General features: G+C 34.5%; 3 protein-coding genes across 5 annotated transcripts; 2 read left to right on the top strand and 1 right to left on the bottom strand.

The window, feature by feature from the left end:
* Positions 1 to 10,295: 10,295 nt before the first annotated feature.
* LOC110605430 lies at positions 10,296 to 10,721 on the bottom strand. Its single transcript, XM_021744018.1, has one exon. The coding sequence runs from the start codon at positions 10,719 to 10,721 to the stop codon at positions 10,296 to 10,298; it is 426 nt and encodes a 141-aa protein (XP_021599710.1).
* A 351-nt stretch (positions 10,722 to 11,072) lies between these two features.
* On the top strand, positions 11,073 to 17,320 carry LOC110604478. Of its 3 annotated transcripts, none has more exons than XM_043952788.1 (4): positions 11,073 to 11,402; positions 11,499 to 11,619; positions 14,893 to 15,092; positions 15,414 to 17,320. In XM_043952788.1, the coding sequence occupies exon 4, from the start codon at positions 16,294 to 16,296 to the stop codon at positions 17,101 to 17,103; it is 810 nt and encodes a 269-aa protein (XP_043808723.1). In that variant the 5' UTR covers positions 11,073 to 11,402; positions 11,499 to 11,619; positions 14,893 to 15,092; positions 15,414 to 16,293; the 3' UTR covers positions 17,104 to 17,320. The 3 variants fall into 3 exon arrangements, with proteins under 3 accessions (XP_043808723.1, XP_043808722.1, XP_043808721.1); XM_043952787.1 differs by having other exon boundaries at positions 11,076 to 11,402; positions 15,168 to 17,320; XM_043952786.1 differs by having other exon boundaries at positions 11,080 to 11,402; positions 15,164 to 17,320.
* Positions 14,580 to 15,494, top strand: LOC110605431 (tetraspanin-8). Its single transcript, XM_043952767.1, has 3 exons — positions 14,580 to 15,092; positions 15,164 to 15,337; positions 15,414 to 15,494. Exons 1-3 carry the CDS (start codon positions 14,580 to 14,582, stop codon positions 15,492 to 15,494), a joined length of 768 nt encoding a protein of 255 aa, XP_043808702.1.
* Positions 17,321 to 18,760: the final 1,440 nt, after the last annotated feature.

Here is an 18,760-nt window from a genome sequence, read left to right as displayed (position 1 = left end):
TTCTTGGCTATTAAATTCAATTGATAAAGAAATAGTATGAAGTTTTTATATACTACTTCAGCTCAAGATCTATGGGAAGAATTGCTTGAAAGGTATGACAAGAGCACAGGACTTTTGATATACCAAATCAAGAGGGAAATTTCTTCAATATCACAGCGTGGAATGTCAATTGCTATAAATTACACGAAATTAAAACAATTATGGGGTGAATACAACAACATTGAAGCCATTCCTTCTTGCACTTGTGGATCTATGAAGATAGCAATAGAAGTTCATAACAGTGACAAGTTAATCCAATTTCTTAAGGGACTTAATGACACATAGGATTAGGTACCACAAAGCGTATTCTAAGATCTTGAGAGTTGAGGTACAAAGAGAAGTCCAACTGAACATTCCTGAGAATGTAGAATTAGTTGCACTTATTGTCAGACCAAAAAAATATGATCCAAGAAGAGGCTATTGTGATTACTGTACTCTTGATGGTCACACAAGAACTGGTTGTTTTAAACTCATTGGCTATCCCGAATTGTTCAAAATTAGAAACAAGAATCAAAATCAGAATTCACAAGGTCAAAAGCCTAAGTTTGTTACACATGTTGAATGCAAATCAGATCTGGTTGATAACTATGTATTTAAAACTCCTTTAAACACTGGATCCTGTTCTAATCAAGGAAAGATTGATGAACTAAATTCCAAATTGGAGAACCTGCAGCTAGAGATGCAAAAATGGATGAAAGGAAAGCATAATGCAGTATCAAATACTGTGATGACCAATGCAACCACTTCCTTCTTGCAGACTCATAGTTACTCTGGTAAATTCTGTCCTCAATTGGCTTGTTATGCTGGTACATTAAAAGAAGATTCTTGGATTATAGATACTAGAGTCTCAAATCACATAATTTTTAGTTCTCAAGTTCTTCAAAATATTACAAACACGTATACACCAATAACCATTTGTTTACGTAATGGTGATGTACTTACTATAAATAAGAAGGGCAACATAAAACTGCATGAGTCATTCACTCTAACTAAGGTTCTTCTGATCCCTAGTTTCAAGCTAAATCTCCTTTTAGTATTCAAATTGCTTCAAAATACCAAAATTCACTTTTTTTTTTCTTTCTGTTGTGTTTTTCAGGACCAGAAGACTAGTACAATAATAGCAATTGGAAAGGAGTATGAAGGATTATATATTCTAGATGCATCTAGCTTTCTTCCTTTTACAATTCAGTTGTGAACATAAAAAATTTCTCAGCTTGTTACCTCCAATTTTGTAAATACCATTCTACCTCAGTGATAGATTTTATTAATAAAGAGAATGTTCAATGTTTTAATTTTATATCCAGTACTGATTTTGCTTTAATTTATGCCAGATTTGATCATAATTCTTCTTATAAACTCATTCATATTGATAAATATAAACCTTTTATTGATTGCAATTACAAATGTGAGTTGTGTTATTTAGCCAAATAAAGTTTCCCATGAGTGATAGCATGGCCCAATTTTCTTTTAAACTTTTACACATAGATCTTTGGGGGCTCTATGGTGTGCCATTTATTAATGGGGACAAGTACTTTCTCACTATTTTGGATGATTATTCAAAACATGAACAAAGGTATGGATCTACATTTTATGAAAACGACTACTCTCCATAATAATTGTAATACCCGACTAGACTCCGGCATCGGAATTCCTTCCTTCTGGCGGAATCTCCGTTGGAATCCAGAATTTATCAGACGTCGAAGCCTTCTAGAAGGGTAAAATAAGGTTTTCATAAAATTTTTTTAATGCTTTTATGGTTTTAATGAAGAAAGAAAATTGAGTTTTGAAAGAAAATACCATGGAGGAAGAGCCCATGTTCGGCCGCCGAACATGGCTCTCTTGTGGGAGCACCTTTGGCCCCCCGAAGGTGGTCTGGCCAGCCACCTATAAAGGGCCCCTTGTCCGAAAATGGGCGAGTTTTCTCTCTCTATTTTCGGGCATAGGTGAGATTTCGCCCTCCTTTGGTTGATTTTATGATTCCCTTCAAATCTTACAAGTTTTTTGATAAGCTTTTATCTTATTTTGAAGTTTTTAAGCTCAAAACCGAAGTTTTGAAGTTTGGGGACCTCTAGAGACCCTTTCTCCTAATCTCCAAGTTTGGGTCACGCCTACCCTCGATCTTCAAGAGGTAAGTGTAGATCCATACCTTTGTTCATGTTTTGAATAAGTTTTAAGAAGGGGTTGAGGGTTTTGATGTATGTTTAGGCTAGTTGTAAAATGTTAGGGTTTATGTTGGTTTATTGTTAAATGTATGAAAATGTGATGTTTATGATGTTGTTTGTTGGGGTTTAGGCTAGTTTTATACCCCTTATACATGTTGAAGTGTGTTTGCATGCTGTGGGAAGTTGGGAGATAGGATTTGAGAGTTGTGGGGCTGAAATGCATGAGTTTGTGTCGGGTTCTGCCTTTCTGGAGAGCCCAAGTTCGGCCGCCGAACCTGCTTGGGAGGCAGCCTTTTGGCCGCCTAACTTGCCCCTGAAAACATGCACTTTCGGCTCTGGAGGGGAGTTTCGGCCGCTGAACCCGCCCCCGAAAGTCCCTGACTTTCGGATCTGTGAAGGACCTTCGGCCGCCGAACCTGCCTCTGAAGGTCCCCAACTTTTGGATCTGTAGGGACCTTTGGCCGCCGAACCTGCCGTCGAAAGTCCCCTGGCCAGCTTTCCCTTGCCTGTTTTGCATGCATGTTTTATGGTGTTTTAGGGAGATTTTTGGGGAGATGTTTAAAGTCCTTATAAAGTATGTTTGGTCCCTCATTTGAGTCCACATGTATAGGATCGGACCTGAGGAATCGAGGTGATCAGCAGTGAGTTAGCTGCTCCAGAGTCAGTTGAGTATTAGCTAGAGGTGAGTAGAACACAACTCTTTTTATTTCAAAGCAATTAAACTTTTAAGCATGTTCATGCATCATGAATGCCATGTATGTAATAGGTTGTATTGCATTAGAATTCACGAATATGACGCATTGCATAATATGATGTTGATGTGGATGGATGTTGGATGACCCATTGGCCCTTGATATGATATGATATGATATGATATGGTATAGAAGTCCAGGTCGAGGCCCATTCTACGCCCCTGGCACAGAGTAAGAGAAAGTCCAGGTCGAGGCTCATTCTACGCCCCTGACACAGATGGATATGTTATGTTATGATATGTTAAGCGAAAGTCCTGAGGAGCTTCCGTTGTGGGTCGGGCACATTGGATTATGTAGAGGGCCATTGGTGACAAGTCCATCCTTGATGTGAATTGTTTGTGATGTGATGCATTTCATGAAAGCATATGTTTAATGAACCGTTTTTACTGTTCTGCTCACTGGGCTTTTGTAGCTCACACCTTTCCCCTAACCCCCAGGTTTGCAGGGTCAGAGATAGCAGGAAGTCAGCAAGGATAATGGCTATGTCATGTAATAGAGTTGTAGTGGACATGTAATGTAATGTAAAGTAATGTAATGAGGATTAGTATTGTGCTTGGCCCTAATGTTTATTATAAATCATTGTTGTACATGATCGTTATGTAAATATTTTAACAATGAGATATGATGAACCAGGCTTGACATATGAGATGTTGACCCAACTGGAGCATTTGATGAGGGCTCCAGTAAGGGGTTTTATGTATACAGTTATGATACATGCACATGTCAAGCTTGGTATATGAAAAGTTTAAAATTTTTATGAAAATGTATGATCATGTATGGAATTTTATCAGATGTACAGGATGTATGTTAGGCTTTCTACGGGTTCCGGCGACCTTAAGTCGATCTGAATTCTAGCGCTAGTAGCGGTCCGATTTCCGGGTCATTACTTAAGAACTTGTACCTTTACCACACGGTAAATCTATTATTGATTATTGATGTTTTTACACAGTTAAGGTGAAACCTAATGGCAAAATAGATAGGCTCAAAGCTTGTCTCGTAGCTAAAGGTTACACACAGATCTTTAGGCTTAATTACATTGATACTTTCTCTCTAGTAGCCAAGATTGCCTCTGTTCTTCTTATCATCTCATTAGCTGCAATTAGTTGGACCCTTCTCCACTTAGACCTTAAAAATACCTGTAACGACCCAAAAATCAGACCGCTACCGGCGCTAGAATCCGGGTCGGCTTAAGGCCGTCGGGACCCGTAGCAAGCCTATCATAAAACCTGTAAACCTGTTAAATCCCATACATGATCAATACATATATAAAATTTGAACTTTTCTCATTCAATTTCCAAATTCAACCTGTGCATGCACAACTCATAATCATCAATCCCCTCATTGGAGTCCTCAACTATGCTCCAATGGGTAACATTCATTCATACATTGAGTTTGCTTTTCATAAAATATCATTAAACCATTACATTTGAAGGATCATGTATTAAAAGGGATAAACAACATACTAGGGTCAAGCACCACTCTAATCCTCAATAACATCATTACATTACATAATTATTCAATACTATACATTACATTACTGAACTGAACATTACATTGCAATATTTATCATGTCCACCACTAGCTATTACATAACCACGACTTTACTCTAGCTGACCTCCTGGTCTAACCCGTACCTGCAAACCTGGGGTTAAGGGAGTGGGGTGAGCTACTAGAGCCCAGTGAGCAGAATAATAAAACATAGTATTTAAAACATATGATAACATGGAATGCATCACAGCACAAACAAATCACATCAAGGATGAACTTGTCACCAGTTAGCTCTCTATACAGTCTAAACATGCCAGGGGCGTAGAGCAGGCACGCCTGGACTTCCATAGCATAACATACATACCCAATCATGCCGGAGGTGTAGTGCAGGCCCCACCCGGACTTTCTCTTACATTGTGCCAGGGGCGTAGAGCAGGCACGCCTGGACTTCCATATCATATCATCATATCATAACATATGAGGGCTAATGGATCATTCAACATTCATCCACATCAACAACATAATATGCAATGCAACATATTCGTGGATTCTAATGCAAGCACCCTAGTATATCTCATGGCATTCATGATGCGTGAATCATGCTAAAACTTACATTATTTGCTTTAAAACGTAGAGAGTTATTCCACTCACCTCTGGCTAGCTCTAACAGACACTGAAGCAGCTGACTCACTGCTGGGGTCCTCGGTTCCTCGGGTCCGAACCTACACAGGTGGACTCAAATGAGGGACCAAACATACATAAATATGACTCTAAGATACTCCCCAAAAACTCCCTAAAACACCTTAAAACAATCACAAAAATCATACAAAGGAAGGCTGCACAGGGCACTTTCGGCGGCTGAAAGTCCCTCCAGAGCCGAAAGTCATGCACCTTCGGCGGCCGAAGGTTCCCTCCAGAGACGAAACTCATGCATGTTCGGCGGCACCTTCGGTGGCCGAAACTCCCTTCCAAAGCCGAAAATCCACTTTTGGGGGCAGGGTTTGACAGCCGAAAGTTGGCCTCCACAGGCAGGTTCGGCGGCCGAAAATCTCTTTGGCTGCCGAACCTGAGTTCTTTCCAAATGGCAGAAACTCAGCCTCTAACATGCACAAATGCCTCCCAAACTTTACAACTCAACCAAAACATGTATAAACACATACAATAGCTCCTAGGGGCTTCAAACTATCCTGAACCCCAACTACAACACATCAAACACACATAAACAACCCACATTGCACAATAACTCAACATAAACCTATACATGTATTTCTACCCCATAAATCAACTTAAAACTTGCTTAAACATACAATGAGCTCTAGATCGACCCTTACCTCTTGAAGATCGAGAGAGAGTGTGACCTAACTTGGAGATTTGGGGAAGATAGGTTCCTGAGGTCTCCAAGCTTCACAACTTCGATCTAAACTCGAAATCTTCAAAAACCAAGTTAAAATCCATAAGAAATCATGAAAACTCGAAGGAAGAAGCTCAAAATCAACAAGGGACGGTGGAGAGCTCACCTTGGCCAAAAATGGGGAGAAAAGCTCGCCCGTTTCGGACAAGGGACCCCTTTATAGGTGGCTGGCCAGGCCACTTTCGGGGGCCTAACGTGCCTCCGCATGCATGCCATGTTCGGCGGCCGAACCTGGACTTCCCTCACTTATGCCTTCGGGGGCCTAAAGCACTCCCGAAGCGCATGCATGTTCGGCGGCCGAACTTGAGGTTCGGCGGCCGAACCTAAGTCTTCCTTTCAAGACTATTTTCATTCAAAACTTAATTTCTTTCTTGCTTAAAACCATAAAATACACTAAAACATTTTATAAAAACATGATTTTACCCTTCTAGAGGTTTTCGACATCCGAGATTCCACCAGACGGTAGGAATTCTGATACCGGAGTCTAGCCGGATATTACAATACCTTTCTTCATGGTGAGCTAGTTGAAGAAATCTATATAGAGCAACCACTAAGGTTTATTGCTCAAGGGATTCAAGTTTAGTGTGTCATCTCTAGCGATCTTTATATGGCCTAAAGCAATCTCCGAAAGCATGATTCGGAATATTTAGTACTGTGGTTGGAATGTCTCGAAGTGAATATGATCTTTCTGTATTTTCTCGTCATGATGGAAATAGTGAGAAGTGTATTTACTTAGTGGTCTATGTTGATGATATTGTCATTATTGAAAATGATCATGATGGGATCACTCAGCTTAAACAATATTTGTTCAGTCATTTCCAAACTAAAGATCTAGAAAAATTGAAATACTTCTTAGGGATTGAAGTAGCACAGGCTAAAATGGATATTGCTATTTCTCAACGAAAATATGTTTTGGATATATTAGAAGAAACAAGAATGTTAGATTGTAGACATGTGGATACTCCCATAGACCTAAATGTCAAACTTGCTCCTAAATAGGGGGAGTCACTTAAAGATTCTGGTACATATAAAAGATTGGTTGGCAAACTCAACTATCTCACTATCACATGACCAGTTATTTTCTTTGGTGTAAGTGTGGTTAGTCAATTTCTTCAAGATCCATACAGTAACCACTGGGATGCAGTTATTCGTATTCTTAGATATATCAAAGGAGCTCCAAAAAAAGGTCTACAATATGAAGACAATAGTCACTCACAAATTGTTAGGTATTCTGATGCAGATTGGACAAGTTTTCCTTTAGATAGACGATCTATTTCAAGATATTGTATTATGATTGGAGGGAATCCTATATCCTGTAAAAGTAAAAAACAGGTTGTGGTTGTAAGATTAAGTGCAAAACTAGAATATAGAGCTATGGCTTTGACAACATGCAAACTTATTTGGCTGAAACTTCTTCAGAAATTGAAGTAGGGCGACACTGGCCAAATGAAGCTGAGATGTGATAATCAAGTTGCTCTTCATATTGCATCGAATCCAGTTTTTCATGAGAAGACGAAGTATATAGAGGTGGATTGTCACTTTGTTAGACAAAAACTGAGTCGGGATCCATTTCTACTAGGTTTATCAACTTAAATGATCAGCTAGCTGATGTTTTTACAAATTCACTCTGAAATTCATGAATCGAATATATTTATAACAAGTTTAGAGTATATGACATATACACTCAAGTTTACGAGGGAATGTTGAAATACTTTCTATAAATAGTCTAGATTTATAGTGACTGTGTGTATAATTAAGTGTTTAGATGATGTGATATGATTGAGATATGATTAGGTTATAATTAAAGAATTGATTTCTTTTATTTCCTATTATATATTCATGTAAGTAATATATATACTCCAATCAGCTTAAAAGAATCATCAAGTATATTTCTCTCAGAATCTCTCTTTCTCTATTCTTTTTCACCACTGTTTCATTATGTATACGAAAGTTTGCAAAAATCATTTATTATACATCTAATTTAAAAGCAAGAAAATAAAAGTGAAAATGGATGTTGATCAAATAGGAAATTCTTTTATGCACTCTTACAAAAATTATTTATTATATATCTCATTTAAAAGAAAGAAAATGATAGTGCAAATGAGCGGGACAGTTAAAAACAAGTTTTAAAAGCATACATTTGAGCATATAAATTCATCCGATTCAAAATTGACATATTATTTAAAATTATATATAATAAATCTTATTCAAAATATGATGTTAAATATAAACAAAATATTTTAATTTTTAATTTAATTAAATAAATAAATCAATTTATATATTAAATGCATACAATAATTTTCGTAATAAAATAGAGAGACATAAAAAAAACAAACTAATCAATTAATTTTTAAATTTTAAAAAATATATTTAAATGTTTATTTACTTTTAAAAATTCTATTAAAAAGTTTTTGCAAATTGAAATACTGTTTTCATTACTTTTAATAAAATATGGAGAGAGAGAAAATTTCTTACAAAATTATTTGCTTAAATAATAATATAAAGGCTTTTTTATTTTTTTATTTTTTTAATATTATAATTAATGGAGAGACTTTTTAACAAAATTTTTAAATTATTGAAATATTCTAATATATTCCTTTAAATCAGGAAATTAATTAATTAATTTTTTTTATTATAAAAATTAAATAATAATGTTTTACACTCATTTATCTAGAAACTTTAAATTATAACATTAATTTTTAATAAAAAATTATTTTAATAATTAAAAAATATTATTTCCAAACGTTAACTAAGTCCACACATTCGGTTTTCTACTCTTAATTAGGTGTACTTTCTTTTGAATTTGTTCATCATAAGAGTAATAGAGCTGTTGATTCAATTGTCCAGTTATATTTTAGCTTTGTGGCTAGCCCTTCGAACTAGTCTCGCTTTTATAAATCTTATTGCGTTTTTTATTGTATATTTGATTAGTGGCTAACTCTCTGAAACTAGTCTCGGTTTTATAAATTTTATTACGTTTAAAGCCATATAATACATTATCGGGCAAATTAAAAAAACTTTTTTTTAAAGAAAAACACAAACAATGTAAAATTAAGAAAGGTCTGACTTTATAATTTTTTATATTTATTATCAAAATTTTTAATTTTAGATAAAAAAAACCTCTAATTTTTAATTTATTATAGTTATAGTAATTTTTTAAATTAATATTAATCAAATTTAAATTAACTTGTAAGATGCATGTTATTATTTACTACGTAAACAATTTAGTTAATGAAAAATAAACCTTAATGAAAATTCTAAACCTTTAATTATATGATATTCACAAATTATATAACTAAAAGTACTTAATTTTTTTTCTTTTTAAATAAAAATTTTAATCGAGAATTTTAAGTAATTAATAACTTTAAGATTTTAATGAAAATTTAATTGAAATTAATAAATTACTTATATAAAAATAATGATGTAAGTTAATTTAAATCTTATTAAAATTAATTAAAAAAGTTATTACAAGTTAAAATTTTTCAATTTAAAATTAAAAGTTTTGATTATAAATGGGAACCTCTTTTGGGCTAAGAAGCCATTAAGAAATAGAAAGTGCATGCTGTATATTCAGCATGGCTAGAAGAGGACAAAGATATTGGGCATTCCCCAACCATACGTAATCCAGAATTCCAAAAGGAAGTTGGCAATTTAGCCAGAATGAGCTAAAATGTTTGCAAAGGGAAGTTGGCAATTTAGCCAGAATGAGCTAAAATGTTTGCTTGACGTCCAACCTATTCAAAACACCAATACTCAAATTCTGTACTGATAGACATCACATCCTCAACACATAAATCATGATAGGGACCAACTTTCTAACCAATATAGATGGCTTATTATCCCATTGCACATTCACAAGCTCCAACCCATATTTAATAGCATGAATTTCGGCCAATGAAGAGTCCCAGCCCAGGTTGCTTGGATTTGCTTAGTCGCTGAGAGAAGCACTTGTCCACCCCAATCTCTGATAGCACAACCAAAAGCACTGTAGCCTGAAGACCAACACCCTGAATGAGAATCAGGATTAGCAGCTATATTGAATTGACATAAGAAAAACAAGCTTTTGTCAATCACAGACTGGATGTTAGATAATGGTCATAAACAATTCAACAAAAGCATCATCTTTTGTGCTATAAATTGATTGGATCATAAGAAGAAGATTGCAACCCAGAGATGACACCCAAAATTAGAGTTCTATAAGGTAAAAATTGCAGCAACCTTGACAATCTACCAAGAGACGATGATAATTGAAGACCTCCAAACAAATACAAACTTCCAACAGTGGAGATCCTCATCCTGTGCAACAACTGTTATATTTTCTCACTCAATTTTCCTTTCTCCCCTATTTTCCACCGTTCCAAACAAGGGGCCAAATAATTATAGTTTTTAAATACAAACGAATACTAACAAATGAAACAATAACCTCAGCAACAACTTTATGACTTAGTAAGTCATCTCATAATCAAAATCATCATCTTCGTAATCATGATTGGGCACTTCGCTGTATTGATCTCCAACAGCAAGGTCACCATCTGCATTGTAGTGGCTATCCTTCTCAATTTCAGGGATTGTTGAAATCTCCTCCTCTAATTTCTTCAATGCATCATAGTTGATCTTTGAACTCATGGTCTTCTTCTTGTTGCTCTTTCTCTCATCATCTTCAACACCACCAGTTTTAAGAGCTTTCTTGGCAGGACCATCTTTCTTCTTCTCTTGTTCTGCTCGCTTTCTCTTGGAGTAATCTCTCTGCAATAGCTCCCACATTATCTTTCTCAATTCTATTTCCTTCTCGTCACGAAGATAACCGGCGATCTCCACATCATTAATACCTGTAAGGTCCAGCCCATCGGAGACGGCCTGTTTTTTCATTGCCGTTGATCAAAATTGCTAGAAAAAATCGATCAATTTGCAATATCAGATGGAATGCGTTAAAATAAGCATTGGAGGCGGTGGCCGGGTTTCCATGCCTGAGTTTGCAGCGTTAATAGCAAGCGACTCGGCTTTTGCGAGACGGTTTAGGGTGCATCAAATTACCACAGTACCCTTACGTCATACTATATGCCGCCTCCTGCCTTGAGTCGGTTCTTTTTTTTTTTTTTTTCCAAATATAATAGTTTGATTAAAATAAGAAAAGCCCATTCAGAAAAATTAATTAGTAAGTGTTTATAATTTTTAAAATTAATTAAAATGTTTCAAATATTTTAAACATTATTGTTAACATTCCGTTAACTTTCAGAAAAGTCATAACTGCCCTTTTTATTAAGGGAAATTCTGTTCTGCCCATCACCTCCAACCAATCGAACTCTTCCTTGTTACCAGAGCATATCAACCTTGCTCTAGGTTTGGATAAGAATTTTACAGCATACCTCTGCACATCCTTCACTTCTTAATTCTTCAATGTCCACTCTGCCACCATCTGTCCTCTGTTCTCCTCCTCCTCCATGTTTGTCACAGTGGCTCCTCAACCACCTTCCTCTCTCATATCTTCAATCTCTGGTGGTGCCGCCAATGATGATAACAATAGGAATCTGATGGGTTTTTCCTCCTGAGGTGTAAATGTGTTCTCTCCTTTTTCATTCATGAATTCACCACCCAATTTCCAATATTGATGTTGCAATTTTGTTTTGCGATTTTGTTGTTATGAAGCTAAAGCAATTGAGAAAGTGATAGAGATGCAGAAAAGGGAGAGTAATGAAGTCTTGCCACATGGAGCTGCTAACAAAATAGAACAGAAGACTTTTACAAAGGGCAGCATGCTTAACAAAGGGTATGGAATATTTCATTTTAATTTGCAGCTGCATAGCTGGGTTAGCTTGCTAGTCCGGTAGACCATTCTCCTGGGATTTATTTCCCTTATATCTTGTATTTCTTTTAGAATTGGGGAGAAATCAACAGAAGGGAAAATCTGTAATTTCCCATTATCTTGCAAGGCATTTCTGCTATTGCTTAGTCAAATCACGATTACATTTCTTTAATTTTCTTTTCAATTTATTTTTCTCTGTTCCTAACTCTATCAAATGGTTCAATCCGTCGAATTCTTAAATTCACAATACAACTTTTAAAATGAAAATAGAGAGGAACATGGAAACATGGCAAGAGTATTTTATTAACAAATAAAATTCGTTACTAAATTCATTATTAATTTACATTTATAAATACAATATTAGTTCTTTCCTTTTATCATTCATTCTATCATTTTCTTTCTTTCATTTTTTTTTACTTTCACTCATTTCTTATTTTTTTCTATTGTTTTCTTTTCATTTAAGTTTCTTACTTTCTAATTTTTTTCCTATTATTTTATTCTTCTATTATTTTTTTCTTATTTTCTTTCCTTTTCTCTTATTTTCTTTTCTTTTTTTCTCTATAATTTTCCTTTCTATTACTTTCTCCATTCTCTTTTCTTCCATCATTTTTCTTTTCTTTCCTCTCATTTTCTCTATAATTTCATATTAGTTTCTTTCATTTTATTTTTTTTTTCTATTATTTTCTCTTCATTTATTTTCGTCTCTAATTATTTATTCCATTCTCTCATTTCTTTAATAATTTTTTCCTATTCCCTCATTTTTCCCTCTTTTCCATAATTTTTTTTATCATTTTCTTTCTTTATCATTTTCTCTCATTTCATATCATTTATTTTTCTCTTATTTTCTATTTTCCTCACTTTATTTTATCATATATATATATATTTTAAATATATTTGCGTTGCTAAAAAATATAGGAAAAAAATTTAAAATTAATTAATTATAATAAGTTTTAGATATCTAAATTAGCTAGAATAAAAACAGGCAGAAATTAAATATCTAAATTTAAAATGCATCTAAAGTTAAGATGTCTAATTTTAGTCTAAAAAAATTTTAGATAAGTTAATGTCAATAAACTTTAGAAACTTATTTTCTCAAACTTTAAGAATTAAAATTCATTTTCCAGAAAACCATTTAATTGAATGAAAGTAGATTTTATGATTCAATATTAACAAATCAACTCACTCACTCTTTTACATTTTTTTCTAGCAACTGTAATTGTAAACATATAAGCTATAAGCAGATATACAAAATGTTGAGATTATTTATGTAAATAGCCTAGATTTATAGTGGTAATTAGGGATATGATTGTGTGATATGATTGAAATATGATTAGGCTATAATTAGAGAATTAATTTATTTTCTTACTTAGTGTGTACTCTTGTAAGTAGTATATATATCCTAATTGGCTTGAGGGGAATAATCAAGTATTTTCTCTCAAATCTTCTGCTCTCTTTTTCTTGCTTTCATCAAAGTTTCACAAAATAAACACATAACAGTAAACAGAACACACAACGCTTACTACTCCCCATTTTATCATCAGCAAAAAGGAAATAGGAGTAATCATCCAAAAAGACTAAAAGAAAATTATTTAGATATCATCCAAAAAGTTTTCAAAAATAGGTAGTTAAAATAAAAAATCAAGGGGTTTCTCTTTGCTTCCAGACTCCCTAAGTTTTGCCACTTTGGTTTCCATTCTATGTTTACCACTTCTTCTGAGTTTGACTTTGGGAGGTAAGGCAGATTGGTCACTGTCTGAGCTTAAATCATCAGAAGTAGAAGACTACTTAGCAACTTCCTTTTTTTGCTTGAAAGTTGGAACAACATCCTTATCCAAAGCAGAGGAAGCCTCATTGTGTTTAGTTTTTGGTGGAACAGGTAGGATAGATTTCCTAGCTGCAGTTTTGGTTAACTTCTTAGGTAGTGGTGGTATTTGGACAGTAGGTTCAACTTGTTTTTTAGGTTCTAAAACTGAAGGTGCAACATTAGATGGTATCGGTTTAGTGGGATTTTCCAAAACAGGCTCCAAAACAGATTCTACATTTGAATGTGCAGGAGCAACATTCTCAGATGAGATTGGATCAATTGATGGTTTTCTAGAGATTTCTGTTTTTTAAGGATTACGCATACCGGTATGATGAATAGGTGAAGGCATAGCTTAGTCATTGGGAGAATCTTTAGAATTGACTTTTTTTATGAGATGGAATTAGGGTAAATATAACAAATGTAGTATTTCCTCGTAATTCGGTAACGATGTGGCGGACTGCTTATAAGGAATCATCATTATTATAGGCGTAATAGAGATATACTGGACTGTACCTGATAATAGTAATTTTATGTTGAGACTTGTATTATTTGGAGGAGGACAAGTTTTGATGATAAACTGGGTATTGAGGTGTCCGAATCTTCCTTTTCTCGGGTGGAACTACATTACTTGTCAAATTCTTATCATATGAATTTATTTTATGGCGACAGCTCATGGCCTATTTTAGGCGATTCTCATGTATGTAGCATCACAAACGATAAATTATTATAAAAGAAATTAATTGATTGAATGTTCCAAAATTCTTGATTTGAAGCAGCGAAAAATCGTACTTAATACCAAACATGCACATAGCAAAAAGGCTAAATTGGGATCAAAACATACTAGAAAACTAATTGATTAAGACCTAAAAATAGGCTCAATGGCAATAAGGCCCTTCTGGTATAACAGAGGGAGAGGAAGATTAAAACTGAAACCAGAATTCAGTTTTCTGTGATCAAATTGAAACTAAGTACAGTAATAGAAGAATGAGACAAAACAGAAAGGAAATCTTCAAAACTTGTCTTTCAGTTGCTCCCAACAGCAATCTAGTTAATCTACAAATATATTTATTTATCAAAATTTTTCATTTTCACAATGTGAAATTCTTAATTAATTACAGCAATGGCTAGAACAAGCTACTTTATCCTCTGTGGTATGAACATTATAACATTCTTAATTTCCATGGCCATTGTAGCCCATGTTTCCTATGCATGGAGATTACCAATACAACTCTATGGCTCTTCACCTTCTGCCACCTTTCTTAAAACTCCAATTCTCATACTGGGAATTTCCCTTTTGATCCTTTCAGTTATGGGATTGGTTGCTTTGCTTTGTCATTTAATCTTTCTTCATAGAATTTATTTGTGGGTTATACTTTTCATCACAATTTCTCTCTTGATTTTCATTATATTTTCGTTGCTTGTCACCAATAAAGGTCCTCAAGGGATTGGCTCTTCAAGCAGAGAGTTTAGGGTTAATGAATTCTCTTCATGGATGCAAACTCATCTTGTGGGTAAAAATCATTGGTTTGATATCAAGAAATATTTGCTTGATTATGAAGTTTGTGATAGCTTTCAAAGAAAGTTGGATGCTTTACCTGCTGCTATCTTATGGGAGGTCGTCACGTCTGTCGAGGTATGTTTCGATTATGTACTCCACATGCAAGATGTTTATCTAGTGTAATTTTTTTCTTTTTGGCTTGGCAGTTAGGTTGCTGCAAGCCCCCATATAGTTGTGGATACAAATTCAAGAATATAAGTTATTGGGAAGTGTCAAATTCAGGAAATGAATCAAAAGAAAAGGATTGCAATTCATGGAAGAATGATAAGGAAATATTATGCTATGATTGCAATTCATGCAAAGCTGGATATCTTGAGGAAGTTAGAGAACAATGGATGATTTTAAATCTCTTTAATATATTCTTTGTGATTTATCTTCTTATTCTATTTCCACTAGGGCGTCTCTCCTTGCAAAACCACCCAGAAGCCAATCATGACAGTTATAGATCTCCCTGTTAGTCTCCTTGATGGAGTGTAAGTTCCCTTTCAAATGGGGTTTTTTAGTTTTCTCTAGTTTTATTTGAAGATCTACTTGCATGTTTGGAGATCTTCCCTTCAAGATGGTTATGAAGCCTCTTCAGCTTTCTAGGTTGGCAGTGAAAGGGAGGATTCATCACCTCTGCCTTCCTGTTTTTATGGCTTTGAAGGTAATGAACAGAGAAGTTCTTCTGTTATGTTGTCTGTTGGAACTTTCTTCCTCATTGATGACCAACACTAAGTTGAGAATATAGAGATGTTTCCATGAATGATGATAGCCAATGTCAGTGAAGCTTCCTCTGGGAGAGATGCTACTGATTCAATTTGTTGTGTGTTCGTTTTGCCCATTTCCTTCTTCAAGGCTCCAGCTGCTTGTTTTGGTTTTAGGTTGGATTGTAATTTTTAGCTCGTGTATGAGTTTTGTATCTCTATTCTAAACTCTTTCAATGAAATGAAATGGGTTTTCTAGAAAAAAAAAATTATAAAATACATTAAAATTTATAAAAAAACTCAATTTACTCTTTAACACACCTGTAAAAAATAACTGAATTATGATAGGACTAGAAAATCCCAGTCGGTAGAAGCGATTTATTATATAATTTCTCCGTTAAGGTTAGGGTCCCGCACATTCACAGAGAAAATGAAGTTGGGTCCCACGCGTTGAAAGTGCGAAAAAGCATGAGCTAGCCGTTAGTAGTGTGACGAAGTGAAGAAGCTCCCACTTCATCCTTTCCCTTCACACCAATACCTGCGAAAACCTCTCTCTCTCTCTCTCTCTCTCTCTCTCTCTCTCTGTGGAAATGGCCGATTTCGGAAACCTTTCAGACACCGACGATTCAGCAGTGGAGGAGCTCATCTCCCAAGCTCAAGACCTCTGTGTTCTTGACCAACTCTCTAAGATCAATTGTGCTGCTTTTTCTGAATCACTTCTTCCTTCTGATTTGGAAACCCGTTTCCTCAAACTCAAATCCAAACCCATAACTTCAAATCCCAACATGGATTTTGATCCTAACAAATCTGACTCAGTTGGGAAAACGAGCTCACTGAAGGATGAAGTGGATACTTTCTCGAATGCTAAAGAGAAAGAATCACCAAGAAAACAGATTTTCTCGCCTAAGGAGGAAAACCCAAATGGGGAAAAGAGTTTGGAAGAGAAATGTAAAGATGAATCGCTTTTCTCTCCTTCTGATTCTTCCTATTCATGGATTGAAAATTTCATTTCCACGCCATCCAAACATAACTCAGGGAAGAGAATGAGTTCGTTTAAGACTCCTTTGGGTTCGTCGAACTCTTCCAGGGATTCGCCGTCTCCTCCTCGGAAATCCGGCTGCTTTTGGTGTTCACCGAAGAAAGATTCAAAGAAAAAGAAGAAGGAAAACTGGAATATCATTGATTGGGGCAGCAACAATGATGAATTCTTGTCGGACTTAAACATATTTTCATCGAAAGAGCAAGAGAAGATTCTAAGGAAGGCAATGAAAGAGGAAGAGAAGATTAGCAGAGAAGCAGAGAAGATTGTGAAATGGGCAAAACAGGCATCAAATAGAATGAGTTTTCATGGGATTGAAGATGAAGGCAGCGATGATGATGATGATAAAAGCAAAATTTAAATGATATTTTGATTTCAATTTGATGTTTATTTCTATTTGGGATGATCATACATGTTATAGAAATAGTTATACAAACCAATGGTAACATTGTCTGGAGAGATGTTCTAAACACCAGTATCCACTTACGATGAAAATTAATATGAAATAGTAGTATTTATTTCCAAAGGTAATATAAATTTAAAAATTTTGAAAAATACGCTATTTAATTCTTATATTACATAGAAATTCATTAGTTAATTTTTTGATTTTTATTAATTTTAATGATTAAGTACTGTCTGTCTTGTGTATGCGAAATGAGGTCAAACCGTAACTAAAAAAGCAAATTCAAAATTCCTTCTTAAAGTGAGTCGGCTCATGTTGAGCGGTCGGAAAATCAGGCGGAACATACCTTATAAAGCCCAGCTTGTAATGTAATTAGAGGAAGAAGAGCAGGACGCTCAACCCAGTCGGGAAATCAGGCAGAACATACCTTACAAAGCCCAGCTTGTGATGTGACTAGAGAAAGAAGAGAGGTCTGGTCACTTTGTAGATTGTTCGCATGCACGCTGAAAGAGTTAAATGATTGTCTGGCATAGAGAGAAGTTCTTACATATCCGTATGTACGAATCTGAGTGACAGAAATGAGAGACAGATGACACTGTAACAGAGAGGCAATTAGACATCACTAGCGGATAAAATGAAAATGAATAAAAAAGGAGAAACGACTTACTCTCCAAAAAGAGCCTATACAACCACCGTAAATCTTGCTTTCCGAATTTCAGAATATCAAATATTATAAAAAATTTAAAATATTTTTCGTACGGAGTGATTAATTAATAAATTTTTTATAAATTTAAAAAATCAAATAATAAATTTTTTAAAATTATTGAAATTAAATAATAAAAAATTAATAATTAAAATTAATAAAAAATTAATTAATAAATTTTTTAAAATATTAAAAATATTATAATATATTTATTAAAATCGAGTGATAAATTAATAAATTTTATAATATCATAAAAATTAAATAATTTCAGATTTCATCCCATAAATAATGTTATATAATATCTAGGTACACTTTATTGTGAACTTTCATAATATATATATTAGGGAAAATTACTTTGTAGTCCCTGAGATTTAACGTAATTAACACTTCTGTCCCTCTATTTTGGCGACCCAACACTTAAGTCCCTCACTTTCTTTTCTGTCTAACTTCGTAGTCCTTCCGTCCAAAATAGCAGTTTGGGACACGTAAATTGACAAAATTAACCTTCTTCTTCTTCTTCTTCTTTCTTTTTCTGCAACTTCTTCTTCTTTTTCTTCTTCTTTCTTCTTCTTCTTCTTCTTTCTTCTTCTTTCTTCTTCTTCTTCTTCTTTCTTCTTCTTCTTCTTTCTTCTTCTTCTTCTTCTTCTTCTTCTTCTTCTTCCTACTCTTTCTGCAGCAGCTTCTTCTTCTTCTTCTTCTTTCTTCTTCTTCTTCTTCCTACTCTTTCTGCAGCAGCTTCTTCTTCTTCTTTCTTCTTCTTCTTCTTCTTCTTCTTCTTCTTCTTCTTCTTCTTCTTCTTCAACTGGAGAGAGAAAGCATGAAAGAGAAAAAAAAAAAAGGAATTTCACATTAAGAGAAGGGTATTTCTGGAAAAAATTATCACCTCTCACTTTTGACTCTTTGACCAAACGG

This window comes from Manihot esculenta, chromosome 17, assembly GCF_001659605.2.
Source record: "Manihot esculenta cultivar AM560-2 chromosome 17, M.esculenta_v8, whole genome shotgun sequence".
NCBI classification, from domain to species: domain Eukaryota; kingdom Viridiplantae; phylum Streptophyta; class Magnoliopsida; order Malpighiales; family Euphorbiaceae; genus Manihot; species Manihot esculenta.
The sequence above is the reverse complement of the archived record's forward strand: the minus strand, read 5'-3'. Positions and strand labels throughout refer to the sequence as shown.

Excerpts from the sequence above, each read along its gene's own strand:
- LOC110605430 (XM_021744018.1), bottom strand. The coding sequence starts at position 10,721 with ATGAAAAAACAGGCCGTCTCCGATGGGCTGGACCTTACAGGTATTAAT.
- LOC110605431 (XM_043952767.1), top strand. The coding sequence starts at position 14,580 with ATGGCTAGAACAAGCTACTTTATCCTCTGTGGTATGAACATTATAACA. Across the intron at positions 15,093-15,163 it reads AGGTCGTCACGTCTGTCGAG|TTAGGTTGCTGCAAGCCCCC; the intron begins GTATGTTTCGAT and ends TTGGCTTGGCAG. Across the intron at positions 15,338-15,413 it reads AAGCTGGATATCTTGAGGAA|GGCGTCTCTCCTTGCAAAAC; the intron begins GTTAGAGAACAA and ends TATTTCCACTAG.
- LOC110604478 (XM_043952788.1), top strand. The coding sequence starts at position 16,294 with ATGGCCGATTTCGGAAACCTTTCAGACACCGACGATTCAGCAGTGGAG.